The sequence below is a fragment of the Aethalodelphis obliquidens genome, unplaced genomic scaffold, assembly GCF_003676395.1.
Source record: "Aethalodelphis obliquidens isolate GAN/ISIS:26980383/991018 unplaced genomic scaffold, ASM367639v1 scaffold20, whole genome shotgun sequence".
NCBI lineage: Eukaryota > Metazoa > Chordata > Mammalia > Artiodactyla > Delphinidae > Aethalodelphis > Aethalodelphis obliquidens.
The window spans coordinates 14,643,603-14,657,309 of NW_020837964.1; the positions used below are offsets into that span (position 1 = coordinate 14,643,603).

Here is a 13,707-nt window from a genome sequence, read left to right on the forward strand (position 1 = left end):
CCAAGTGAGAAAATATCAAAGTTGAGGTCTAAGGGTTCTCTAGAAAGAATCTTAGAGATCATATACTTTATTTGTATTTTAACTTACTCATTTTAGTATTTCTAAGGTAATAGTCTCCTTAAAAAAATCCAAACAGTAACATAAGTCCCTTTTGTTCCTCTTGGCCACCACCCAATTCCACTTTCCTCTCCCGAGATAACAAATGTTAGCTAGTTGTTACATATCCTTCCACTCCTTTTCTCTACAAATACATAAATATATGCAACTGTAATATTACATGTCTTTTAACAACAAATATGTGATCTCACACTGTATATATGTGCTTATTTTTTCACTTAAAATGTTTTGAGAGCTCTCCTATCTACATTTCACCCCCACTCCTTCATTCAGTTCAAGTTCCTCATTTCACGGAAGTGGAAACCCAAGTATAAAGTAGTAAAACGATTTTCCAAAGGCTGGATAGCTAGAGCCCAGCCAGTAGTACTTTCAAAATCAAACAAAAATCAATGATTATTTATTGAACAAAGTTTGCAGAAACTGAAAAGGGAAAAATCTGCTCAGAATCCAATTTCTCCAATAGTTAAAGTTACTTTTTTCTCAGTTCAGTTTTTGTCTGTATGCAGAACTACTTTTTTACATAGTTGTAATCAAAGCATAAATTCAATTGGTGTTCATTTTTTTTTCACTTCGTTTTTTTTTTTTTTCTCTTCTATTTTGGCTGAGCTGTGGGGCTTGCAGGGACGTGGAATTTTAGTTCCCTGGTCAGGGACTGAACCCGGGACCAGCAGTGAAAGCGCCGGGTCCTAACCACTGGACCACCAGGGAATTCTCTTTTTTCATTTAAGTTAATCAGATGTTCATATTACTATAAAGTCAGCTAGTTTATTGGCAATGAATGGTGACCTCATAGTTCATCAAGTAGTCAAGCCCTCTTCCCTCTAAACTAAGCTGCTTCCCACTGTACTAATCCCCATCCTCTCATTCCTCACAGACTTTCAAGACATTAGCTTCACTTTCCCCTAGGTCCTGGTTCCGGCCCATTCTCATCCCCCTCAGAGCCATTTCTCAACTCTTAAAGAGCTCCATCTCCATCCTGGGTCTCTAGGGGGATCTCATTACCCTCCTGGGCCGGGGTCGCCTCGGAGCTCTCCGAGGTTCCCCAATGAAGTCTTCACAAAGTCAGGTCCCGAAGTCCAGGAAATGATGGCCACGCCTCAGGGCTGTGTTTGGGAACCCCCAGAATTTACTGGAGTAGACAGATATCAGGGTCCTTGTGGGGTCAGGGTGAAGCGGCCGGGCCCAGTCCTATTTACGTGACCCGGCCCCAGGGAGAGGAGTTCGTTTTCCCACCAGAGGGGGGCGCTGGGGGCGACGGTCGGACAGCCTGCACAGTCCTCTCCCGGGTACTCCTGGGCGTCGCTCTCCGGCCCGGGGCCGTGACGCAATCTCCCCGCGCCGGGGGCGGTACGCGCTTGACACCATCTTCGGGCGCCCGTCTGGGGGGGCGTTGGGTGTGGGGCGGCTCCGGGGCCGGGGATGGCGGCGGCCGCCGTTGCGGCGGCTCCGGGACCAGCGGGAGGAGCCCGGGGAGCGCCGTGAGATGGGCCGGTGAGTGTCGCCGGGAATGGAGGACGCCGAGTCGGCCTCACTGGGGCCAAGCAGGCCTGGGCTCGGAGCTCTGGAGGAAGTGGCCCCCCAGAGCCCGTTGCCCCGCGGACCGAGGGAGCGAAAGAGGCCGCGCCTAGACCCCCGATCGCTTCTCACCGGCCCGGCCCAGAGAGAGGCCTCAGGTTCCTGCTCCCCCGCGACTGTGTCCTGGCGGGGCGGGGTGTCCGAGTCCTCGGGGCGGGAAGGGGCCCCCAAACAAGGAAGCAGCGCCTGCGGGGCCTCGCCCTTACCCCTCTGCTTGAAAGGTCGACCCCCACTCTCTAAATGCAGAGTTTCCAATTTCGGGCCCTACCCCTTTTGGGGCAAGGATTGCGGGATCAAGGGAAGCCATAACCCCTGTCTCTTCTAAGCTCCTGTCTTTCTGGCGGGCGCACCTCTCGCCCTCAGCGAATTCGAGTCCGAGGCTGGGTTCACCCTCTTGATTCCGGGCTGTGCTGCCAGCGCTGGCAGCTCTCCGGAATGGTCCTCCTTTCCCGTTAGCTCGGTTGGGGTCACAAGCTGCGTCTTCCCCTGGAGAAATCCTCATTGAGCCTCTTCAGAGGCCGAAGTTTCAGATTCCGAAATGTGTTTTGCGTTGTGGGAACTTAGTGCACAGGCTTGGCTCTTTGTTATTCCTGCAGACCTTTTGCCTCTTTCAGTCCTTTTATTAGCCTGTGTTTGGCTAACCCCTCTGTGACCTAGAGGCAGGTTTTCTTTAATGCTTTAGTTGTGAGAAGCAAGTATCATTCTGAAATTGAAGTTGTGACCCCATTTTCAGTTGGGAATGAGAGAGAAATCTAACTGCTTTTCAGTCACTGGAACTGCTGGCAAAGAAGGGATGCAAGACTTGTGCCCACTGTGTGAATTTGTGTTTATGGAACCAAGAATTTGTCTTTCCACCTTGTTTTCCTATCTTGTCACTTTTTTCTTTTTGTACATCTGCACCTTGCTGATCTTAAGAGGGAAGTGTCTTCAGTTTGGTTTGAGGCGTGCAGTGTTCTTTAGGACTTGGACAGCGCAGTGGGTAGTAGTTTCTCTGAGTACTGGTCAGTAGTACTTTCTCTGCTTTTAGAGATTAAGGCTCTGTTCTTCAGTGCTTAACGTTTCTGGCATGTGTAGATTCAGATATTGACAGTTTAGCATGAGTTTTGTTTCCCACTGGTAGGCTACATGAGGACAAAGGGAATGTTTTCAGTTACTGTCACACCTGATTCAGCACGTGGTACAAAGTTGTCACTTAGAAAATTTTACACACACACACACACACACACACACACACACAGAGGAGCCTGTTTTTTTACCCTGGAAATCTGCTAATAAGGCTTCCCTTTGAGTGACTCCCCCTTGACCTCTTTTTCTGCCCCAGAAACATAAATAATTGTTCTTTTTCCTCTAGTGCCTCTTATCTCATTTAAATAACCTCCACATCTGTGTTTTCATCAGCCCTGAATAAAAGTGAAATCCGTGAGGCTGATTTTTCCTGCTTCCCTTTGTTCACATGGGGACAATGTTGAGTCTTCCACGTTTATTTGTACATTTACCTGAAATTGGGATTGGAAGTAAATTTAACCTTTGGGGAATAGGTACAGGTAGAGAACGAAGAATATGATGTTAAGGAAAACAATGAAGTTTGACACATGGAAATTTTTTTCCAGAGATGTTGTCCTACAAATTAGAATTTAATGTGTTGTTACCTCTGGAGAAGAGTAGGAGGCAGGGCCTCCTGGACTTTAATGTCTTTGTGGTTTTGGAATTACCTTTCTTGATGATCCTGGGGAGGATCAGAGGCTAGGTTCCTGCTTACTCTATTCCTATTTCTGTCTCCTAGGCTCCCAAGCCAGTGGGGAGGACACTGCTTCTTATTACAGCTGCTCAGAAGCACCACTGGAAGCTCAGGTAATACAGGCGCTTTGGATACCTTGTTGTGGAAAAACATCTGGAATTCAGCAGTGGAAAAACAGAACAGAGTGTAATATCATAGAAATCTCATTTCAGATCCGAAGAACTGAAGCCTGATAGGAAGAAATAGGTGAAAAATTTCGTATGTGTTGAAATGTTCAGACCAGAAAGATACTTTATGAAAATGGACAAAAGCATGTGTGAAAGGTGATAGAGAAAGGGGAGAGAGAACTTTCTTATGAATCATATAGACCTGAGATAGCAATAAACAGGCATGTTTGGAGGAATAGAACCAGAATTTTAAGAAGTGGTGCCTAGAGCAGACCTACAATGGAAAAGGAGCCATTGGCAAAAGAAAAAAGAAAGGGAATGCATGAAGAAGGCCAATTGATGGTGGTCAATGGGAAGAAAAGAAGTCTTGCCAAACTAGGGAACACAAAGTCTATGGAAGGTCAGAAGAGTTTTGTTGCCCTTTGGAGAGGAGAAATAAATAAACTGTAGAAAACACCAGTACAATCACCTCCCCATAGGGCCCAAGTTTGAATGTAGTATTTCATGGGGTGAAGAAGATACTTTCATAACATGTTTAGGGAACAACGTTTTTAAAAAAAAAACAAGACGTGCAGCCCTCAGGACCTATTGACTGACCCCTGGGTCCTTGGGGTAGTGGTGATATGAGGCAAAGGAGGATGAGAGTTTAGGCAGGCCTGGGGTGGGGGGGATGGGGATAGGTGAGATAATAACCCAAATTAGGCTGGGGAAAGGAAGCAAGGATGAGATCATATGTTCAGGAAAGAAGATAGCATGGTAGTGTTTGGTGGCAAAAGGAGAAAGTTAGGAAAAGGAGCCAGCAGCAAAGACCATGTGTTCAAATCCCCCTTAAGGGAAAAGGCTTAGAATAGTCAAGGTCCCCATCAGAGGAACAGCTAATCATGAAGCTGTTGGTTTCCCTGGGGTTGTGGAGCCCACAGGTTATTTATGCATTGTTGAATGCTTGTCCTTGTACCTCTTTGTGGTTTCCGTGATTGTTTCTTTCACGTCCTAGGCTGGATGAGCGAGAAGGGTAGCATCTTTGTCTGCTCCTTTCTCATTCCTCTTTTTTTCCAGCAGTCCCCTTTGTTACATCTTCCTCCGTGGACACAGTTCCTGCTCTTTCCTTTGACTTGGTTTACCCCTAGGTTACTTTTCTTTGCCTCTGATTTGTTCCCTAGCAGATGTGGGCGCCCCAGCCAGCAGCAGAGAGGGGTGCAGGGGAGCCACAAAGAAGCCCCTTCTGATGCCCCAAGGAGCAAGCCGACCCCTTCCAGGCTCCAGGAACACCACAAAGCAATATGAAACCTGTTCATGAGAGGAGTCAGGAATGCCTTCCACCAAAGAAACGAGACCTCCCCGTGACCAGCGAGGATATGGGGAGAACTACCAGCTGCTCAACTAACCACACACCCTCCAGTGATGCCTCTGAATGGTCCCGAGGGGTGGTGGTGGCCGGGCAGAGCCAGGCAGGAGCCAGAGTCAGCCTGGGGGGTGATGGAGCTGAGGCCATCACTGGTTTGACGGTGGACCAGTATGGCATGCTGTATAAGGTGGCTGTGCCACCTGCCACCTTCTCCCCAACTGGCCTCCCGTCTGTGGTGAACATGAGCCCCTTGCCCCCCACATTTAATGTAGCGTCTTCACTGATTCAACATCCAGGAATCCACTATCCCCCAATCCACTATGCTCAGCTCCCATCCACCTCTCTGCAGTTTATCGGGTCTCCTTATAGCCTTCCCTATGCTGTGCCACCTAATTTCCTACCGAGTCCCCTCCTTTCTCCTTCTGCCAACCTCGCCACCTCTCACCTTCCACACTTTGTGCCATATGCCTCACTCCTGGCAGAAGGAGCCACTCCTCCCCCCCAGGCTTCATCCCCGGCCCGTTCATTCAACAAAGCCCCCTCTGCCACCTCCCCACCTGGGCAGTTGCCACATCACTCGAGTACTCAGCCACTGGACCTCGCTCCAGGCCGGATGCCCATTTATTATCAGATGTCCAGGCTGCCTGCTGGGTACACCATGCATGAAACCCCTCCAGCAGGTGCCAGCCCAGTTCTTACCCCTCAGGAGGGCCAGTCTGCTCTGGAAGCAGCCGCTGCCAATGGACAGAGACAACGAGAGCGAAATTTAGTGAGACGGGAAAGCGAAGCCCTCGACACCCCCAACAGCAAGGGTGAGGGCCAGGGACTGGTGCCAGTGGTAGAATGTGTGGTGGATGGACAGTTGTTTTCAGGTTCTCAGACTGCACGGGTAGAGGTGGCAGTGCCAGCACACCGAGGGACCCCAGACACCGACCTCGAGGTCCAGCGGGTGGTTGGTGCTTTAGCTTCTCAGGACTATCGTGTGGTGGCAGCTCAGAGGAAGGGTGAGCCCAGCCCCCTCAACCTGTCCCATCATAACCCCGACCATCAGGGTGAGGGGCGAGGGTCAGCCAGGAACGCAGCAGAGATGGCCGAGAAAAATCAGGCCCGAGGGTTCTACCCTCAATCCCATCAGGAGCCCCTGAAACATAGACCTTTACCCAAAGCAATGGTTGTAGCCAATGGCAACCTGGTGCCCACTGGAACTGACCCAGGCCTGCTACCCATGGGCTCGGAGATCCTGGTGGCGTCAAGTTTGGACATGCAGGCCAGAGCCGCCTTCCCAGACAAGGAGTCAACGCCACCCCCCTTTACCTCTTCCCACTTGCCCTCCCATTTCATGAAAGGCGCCATCATCCAGCTGGCTACAGGGGAGCTGAAGCGGGTGGAGGACCTCCAGACCCAGGATTTTGTGCGCAGTGCCGAAGTGAGCGGGGGGCTGAAGATTGACTCTAGCACAGTCGTGGACATTCAGGAGAGCCAGTGGCCTGGATTTGTCATGCTGCATTTCGTGGTGGGTGAGCAGCAGAGCAAAGTGAGCATCGAGGTGCCCCCCGAGCACCCCTTCTTTGTATATGGCCAGGGTTGGTCCTCCTGCAGCCCTGGGCGGACTGCACAGCTCTTCTCTCTGCCCTGCCATCGGCTACAGGTGGGAGATGTCTGTATCTCTATCAGTTTACAGAGCTTGAACAGTCACTCAGTTTCTCAGTCCAGCTGTGCTCCCCCAGGCCAGCTGGCTCCTCCCCGAGAAAGGCCTGAGAGGACAGTCTTGGGACCCCGAGAGCAATGTGACAGTGATGGGAAAAGCCAGCCGTTAGGCGAGGGCTCCCGAATGGTAGAGCCCTTGCAGCCAGAGCCTGGTGCTCAGGCCTGCTGGCCAGTCCCGAGCTTCCAAAGATACGGCATGCAAGGGGAGGAGGCACGGGCTGCGCTGCTCCGTCCCTCTTTCATTCCACAGGAGGTAAAGCTGTCCATTGAAGGGCGTTCCAATGCAGGAAAATGAACCTCTCCCAGACCTGGACTGGGATGCTACCCCAGAGCTGGGCCTCACCGTGAGCAAGCAGAGGATTTGCACATGCCGAGCAGGGGATGGCTCTCTTGGCAGTGAGGTTAGTGGGGAAGAGAAGGCGTGAAGGCAGCCTCCCAAGGCATGGTCTGTTGCCCATTACCCCATGGCATCTTTTCAGAACAGCCCCAGAGGGTGCTGTGATGGGGAGCAGCAGGCCCGGGCCAAGGAAGGAAGGGGGTGCACGCAGGATAAGAAACATTCCAAATATCAGGGCCTCCCTGTTCTTTCCTCCTCATCCCTAGCTCCTGCAAGGAGAGAGTCAGGCTTTGGGAGCAGGTGCAGAGGGAGGGAGCAAAGAAAGAGCCAAAAATGATGATCCACAGCTTATAGTAGCAGTTCAGCTATCTGAAGTTTTTTTTTTTTTTTTTTTTTCCTTTCTTTTTTGTGATGGGAGGGCAGGAGGCCCCATGCTTGGAAATAAGAGGGTTCCCACCCAGAACTCTTCTTTTGAGAGCTGTGCACTTTAAAGGGTAGTTTTGTTACAGATGTCTAAGGCTGGGTGTGCAGGGGACTCTGCTTGATCCTCTGCTTCAGCCCTTTCCCATCTCTCCCCATCATTCCTCCCACAAGGCTTCTAGCATTAGGAGAGAGAAGCCGCTCCAGGGTTCAGAGTGAAGTACTGCCTTGGCGGGGACCCAGTCACGGGACTTTGGGAGAAAGACCCGATGGCCAGACTGACCGGGCTGTAGGCAGGGCTTCTGGAAAGGTAGCTGACCTAACAAGGGTCCTCCTACTCAGCATGCCAGACCCACTTTGAAATTGTACTGAATCTCTAGTTGGTAATGGTGACTTTTGAAAGAACCAGTGGACCCTTTTCCCTGGGCCCCTACACCCGATCCTCTGTCTGTCTATGTTGTGCCTAAGTGCCTGCACTGCCCCCACCCTTCCGCTGACCTAACCTGTCTGCATGGTGTCTTGACCTGGGCCTATTTGTAGCTGCACTGCCTTTCCCCTTCTGCAAAACTGGTTTTGTCCACTCTGACCAAGACCTCTAGTTTTTGGTGTGTAGGGGTCTCTCTGGTTTCCCTTTCAGTTCTATTCTCTATTTTTAAAAACTCAGAATCATGTCCTCTCCTCTTCTGCAGCTGAACCAGTTGGTGGAGAAACGAATGGAATTATGCCCCGGGTTGGGACCAGTACAGCTGGCTGGGCAGTGCCCATCCTTGCGCTTTTAGAGTCCCTCCCATCTTACTCCACTCCTCCCAGCATTCAGGCTTCTCCAGGCTGTCTCCTCCCATAGCCAGCTCTAAGGTTTTGGGATACTCTTTTTTTTTTTAAATTTTGGCCACACCATGTGGCATGTGGGATCTTAGTTCCCCGACCAGGGACTGAACCTGGGCCCTCAGCAGTGAAAGCGCAGAGTCCTAACCACTGGACTGCCAGGGAATTCCCTAGAATAGTCTTGATAATGTTTCAATACCTGAAAAGTCTCCTAGATTCCATTTCATGGTGGAGTATTCCTCTGCCAAGAGTATTTTCAATCTTAGTTGCATTTGCCCCCTGTGTCTTAAGCCCACTTTTTCTTCACGACTTTCAGCATCACCTCGGACTGTGGGATTCCAGTGGGTGTTGAGAATTAGGCTTCCCCCATCAGCTTTCAGGTGGGTGGGTGGGTTTTTTGTTTGTTTTTTTGGGGGTCTTTAGACTCTTGAACAACTCAGGGTATTGTCCACTCAGCTCTCTTATGAGGCTTCTCCTGGGGTATGACCCTGGCATTTCCTTTCAAGATGGACTGGCCAAGGCCTAGCCTGTTGTCAGGAGTCCCAAACCTCTGAGGTCTGATATCTGCTCTGTCAGAGACTTTAGGCAAGTCTTGTGACCTCTCGCTCTTTCACTTCCTCCCCAGCTGCCAAATGGGGATAAATAATCTTACCTACCTCCTAGGGGGAGGGGGAGTTCTGAGAATGGAGTCCTTCTTAGTGTTCAGGTGCTAAAGGTTGTTCTCCTGGGGGAACAAAGTGACTTGAGACTGGCTTGTTCGCTGCAAGCCCTACACTCCACTGTTTCATTCCTTGAGAGCAGTTACCTGGTCAGTCAGCTTTTGGAGCCCCGTCCAGAGGAAGCTGCTGACCTGACCACAAGTATGTAAGTCTCCAGTTCACCTCAGAACCAAATACCAACCGTGTCTGGTGAACGCTCAACCTTGTACACATTTGGGATCATGTCTTTTCCCTTCTCTGTCCCCTTATCTCTCTGAATGCTGCTTTCTCTGGCTTGTTTCCCACAGCTGGGGGCCTGTGGGGCTGAGTCTCGAGGAATCCTCTCAGAGGACGGCCCTCGGAGAAGGCCTTGTTTCTGGCTGTTCCATGAGCAACTCATTCCTAGTTTCTCATGCATGGGTTTCTCAGAAACATCCTTCCTCATTAGGAAGGCTCATCAACTGAATATAGCGACAGGCACACAGTGGACACTAAAGAAATATCCACCAAGGGCACCAACCGAGCTTCCTCCTTATGGGAACAAACCTATATCTAACCAGATAGAGGCCAAGTAGTGTAAATACAAGAAACCCTCACTGCCCAGCCTGATAACTTCCCCTTAATCATGGAAAGAGAAAATCTTGTGCACCTTGGCGAGTTGGGCCCTGAACTTTCTGCTGCTGTTCCTCTTCTGTCTCTTGCTGGTGAAGCAGCACCAGCACTTCCTATAATACTGTGCCATGCGTATGTAATATATTAATACTTGACTTTGTTGAGCTGCAGAGGTGTCTTCTCCCAGGGGAAGAAGCTCTGCTCTAAATCTTGGTCAGAGCTGAGGTATTCCCCTTACCTTTTCCCTCTGTTTCAGTCTTTTCTTCCAGGCATGAGGAATGAGAGTAACCTATGGTGTGTCCATTCGTCCTTTTAAAGATTTCATAAGTGTTATTATAAGAGATGTAAGAGCAGTTTTGAGACAGCATTTTGGAGGGAAGCTGTCAGCTTTTGGGGGAATGGGCAGTTAAAGAAGGCCAATGTCATTAGTAGGACAGTCCCAGAGCTTAGGGGTAGAAAGGAAGATGGCTAACTCTGGCATTAAATAGAAATGCCTATACCAGTTTGGGAGTAGGGGAACCAGGTGAAGGACGGTAATACATCCAAGTCTTGGATCATCATTCCTATCAAGATTAGTGTACACAGAGGAGGGGGAGTGGCATGGGGGAAGGGGAGACTGGGAGGTCAGAGCTGAGCACTCGTGCCCAAGGGGGAGGGACCCCAGTAGATCTGGACTGACCCTTCTACACTCTTGGTCCCAGTTGGTCTGTGCTGCTTTGCCACTGCTGCTGTCTATTCACTGTCCTGCTTGCTGCCCTTGATAGCTCTCTGTCTTTCTGTGTCTTTGGCCATATAGGTGAAATCCAGGCATCCTGTCCATCCTTACACGTGCAAGGGTTACTTTATAACAAAGTCATCTTGAGTAGGGATAGTATGAAATGCTGCTGGTGGGCTGGTGAATCCAAAGGGATATGGCTTCAGTGCTTGTTGGGAGCCCTTTGGCTCCAAATATCTGACTCTCTTGAGGGAGAGACAAGCAGGTCCTATAAGTGGGTGTTTTCTTTGTATTAACTGCTTTCCTTTATGATATCTTGTGTCCTGTTTTAAAAATTAAATGATGGGGAACCAGATTAGGGCCTGTGTCAGCATCCCAGGGAGGTTCATCTGGCTCCAGTTAAATGGATTCTGGGGTTGGGGGAGCGTTTGAAGTTTGAAATAGACCCTCAGGTGGGGTTTAGTTTTATTTTTACCACTGGGCGCCATAGAAGATGCACAGGGTGGTGGTATGATTTAAACCTGCAACAAGCAGGCATGTTGAAGAGTTGAGTGATCACACTGGAGATAAAGGGTGGACGTGGGTTCACTGGGCAAGGGCTTGGGTCCATTGGAGTAAAGATAACCAGATTGGTTGAATTGGCCATGGGAGATTAAGTCACAGTCTTAAAAACAAAGCAAATAGGGCAGAGGCCAAGTTTTAGGGAGATTTCTTGGCCTCCTAGGGCTAAGTTTACTAAACCACACTGAAGCTACAATACTTTCCAGATGGGAAAAAGTGTACACTACAGTTGAAGAGCTGAACCGTGTTAGGTTGGATGTTGACCAGGAACCTGTTAGCCCTTTGCCGGGAAGCCTTCACCCTCCAGCATCCCTGGGAGAGGGAAGGCCTCCCACATTATGCAATAATAAAATAAGCATCTGGGTCCTTGCAGCTGTCAGTTGCTCTTTCAACTCTAGGATCCATCTTTGGGCCAGAATCCTGGTCTGGGCCTAGGATGACACTGGCCCTTGAGATGCTAGAGTTGACTGCACTCTCTCCTTACCTGCAGACTATGCACAGTGCCTGGGGCGGAAGGAGGAGAGGTGGTGCGGTTTACCCTGCTGAGCCTCCCCAGCAGGAACAGTAGTAATAAATGCACTTTTCACACTAAGGTTTCTTTATTCGTTCTCCTGTTAAGCCTAGATCCTCCCCTGGTAGACTGCAAATTCAAAGTCTGTGTGATCCCCAAGCCATTCTGCTGCAAATGCCCAGCAGTGAAGATGGCCTCAAACTGGGTTCCTGTCTGCAGTGTGTGTGGCGGCAGCCCATGTGCCTTTACCTATTGTCAAACTTTCAAGCATTTATTTCTGTCTTTATGACTGTCATGGGGACTGAGGTTCTTCAGAGAGAGAGAGAGCGAGAGCGCGCGAGTGTGAACAAGCTGATGACACAGTGGTTTTACACCCACTCCCCAGACAGGGAGTATGCACATAGTTGTGAGCTGTGAGTGGTTAGTGCATTGCTGATGTTGCTGAAGGCAGGGTTCATCCCTCATTTGCGTGACACTCGCATTCAGGAGAAGCTTGTGTCGGGGAAGAGACTCGTGGCAAACTTGAAGTATTAAAAATAAGGCTGTCCCCTACAACCTTCCTAGTCACACACAGGATCCCTGTAGCCAAAACAGTATATGTTCCAGCTGCAGAGAGCAGACTGCTCTCAGCTTGCACAGCACCTTAGGGGAGGGAAGAATATATGGATAGGGAATGGGGTGGAGAAAGGATGGAAATGTTGTCATCCAGGTGGCTTTAGGGTCCTCAGGAGTAGTAGAGAAGGACGGCACTGGGGAGGTCTGATGGATGGATCTGATTTGTGTAGGAGTTCCCTGTAGATAAATTACTGATCCCCCAACTACTATCCCCAGTATGTAATGGCTAAATTAATATGTAATCAACTGCATTGTATCTAAAGCCTTAGAACTAGTCAGGTGCTCCCCCCACCCGATACCATTTGTTACCCTCTAATCCTACCTGATCTTTAACAAAGCATTAATAATTCTAAGGATAATCTCTATTTTGTTGTGCTTTTTTGTAACTGTTTTAAATAAATCAATTTGTACTGTATATTTGTACTTTTGTGAGATCCTTTTTGCTGTTTTACCATTTTAAGTCTCTGTACTTGGCTACACACAGATTGTATTTTTATTGTTAATGCTCTTCTTATGGATACCTGCATTTAACTTGTGGACTATGTAAACACAATATATATCAATATCTATATATCTATATATCTATCTATATAAACTACTAGCTTTTCCTTTTGGTGTTTGCGCCTTCTTCGTATCCCAGCCTTAGATGGTGGCCATGGGGTGGGGGATAGAAGGCCTATGCGGCAGAGCTTGAAATAGAGAGCAAATGGTGCCCATCTTCATGTGGTGGGCTGGGGGCAGATTGCACGAGCTAGTCCTGAAGCATGGTCTGTGTGTTCTGTTGTGTGTGTTTCAGGGACCCAGAAATCTACCTGTAGACTCAGATACTGTTCTAGCACAATCAGTCACAAGGACCTGTAGATGCCCTCACTGCTGGCCTTTTCTCCAATTCTTTTCTCAGGAATACTGCCAGAAATTTCTGGAATAAGTCAGCTCCAGAACTTAGCTTGCCACTAGTAAGAGGTGAAGCACTCAGATACATGATAGTTACTCATACATTTATTGAGCACTTGCTACATGCCACAAAATAGCCTAGGTGCATTATATATTAATAACCATTTGTTGCTAGTACTATTATTTTCACTTTGTGGGTGGGGAAACCAAGAGGTTTAAGTAACTTACCCAAAGTTACACAGCTATTAATTAGCAGTACAGAATGTTAAATCCAGGCACCTAATTCCTGAGTTTGCGTTAACTCACAGTTCGTTGTAAAAATTAAATGAGATAATCCACGAAAGTGCTCAGAACAATCTTTGACACATAATGAGTGCTCAACCATTTTGAAACATCCCAAGTAGGACTTCCATGTGGGGCTCTGTGAGAAAAAGCCATTTGGCTCAATTAAATATTTTCTTTTAAATGTCCAGTATTTTGTAATAAGCTTATTAATATTTTTGTATTTTTCAAGACAAATATTTCGGCCTGCCTGGTGGGAATTAACCCTGGTTTGGTGGGGGGTCAGTTAACACTCTTAAATAGCCTTGAACCTGTGGAGGTCAGAGAGGAGTCCAAGTTTCCTTGTTACGACATTGGAAGAGGTCCACATTCCTGGCATAGTTATTTTTCTGGCTACAACTTAACTAGGGCACTTCCTTCTGGACTTCAAGATCTGTAATTATCTAAACTGTATACAACCTTTGGTGCAGGCTAAGGAAAGTTCTGTGCTTGTTGTGTACCATCACAGAACCTTTTTAGAAATGACCTCAGCTCGTCTCCTCCATGGTTTGGCAGCCATACAAACTGCCAGAGTCGTCATTTTGCTCT

At 48.7% G+C, this 13,707-nt stretch overlaps 1 protein-coding gene across 2 annotated transcripts; it reads left to right on the top strand.

The window, feature by feature from the left end:
* The first annotated feature begins 1,498 nt into the window (after window positions 1-1,498).
* ATXN1L (ataxin 1 like) lies at window positions 1,499-12,551 on the top strand. 2 transcript variants are annotated; one of them, XM_027119373.1, is made up of 3 exons: window positions 1,499-1,608; window positions 3,476-3,543; window positions 4,758-12,551. In XM_027119373.1, the coding sequence occupies exon 3, from the start codon at window positions 4,878-4,880 to the stop codon at window positions 6,942-6,944; it is 2,067 nt and encodes a 688-aa protein (XP_026975174.1). In that variant the 5' UTR covers window positions 1,499-1,608; window positions 3,476-3,543; window positions 4,758-4,877; the 3' UTR covers window positions 6,945-12,551. The 2 variants fall into 2 exon arrangements, with proteins under 2 accessions (XP_026975174.1, XP_026975173.1); XM_027119372.1 differs by having other exon boundaries at window positions 4,761-12,551.
* The last annotated feature ends 1,156 nt before the right edge of the window (window positions 12,552-13,707 follow it).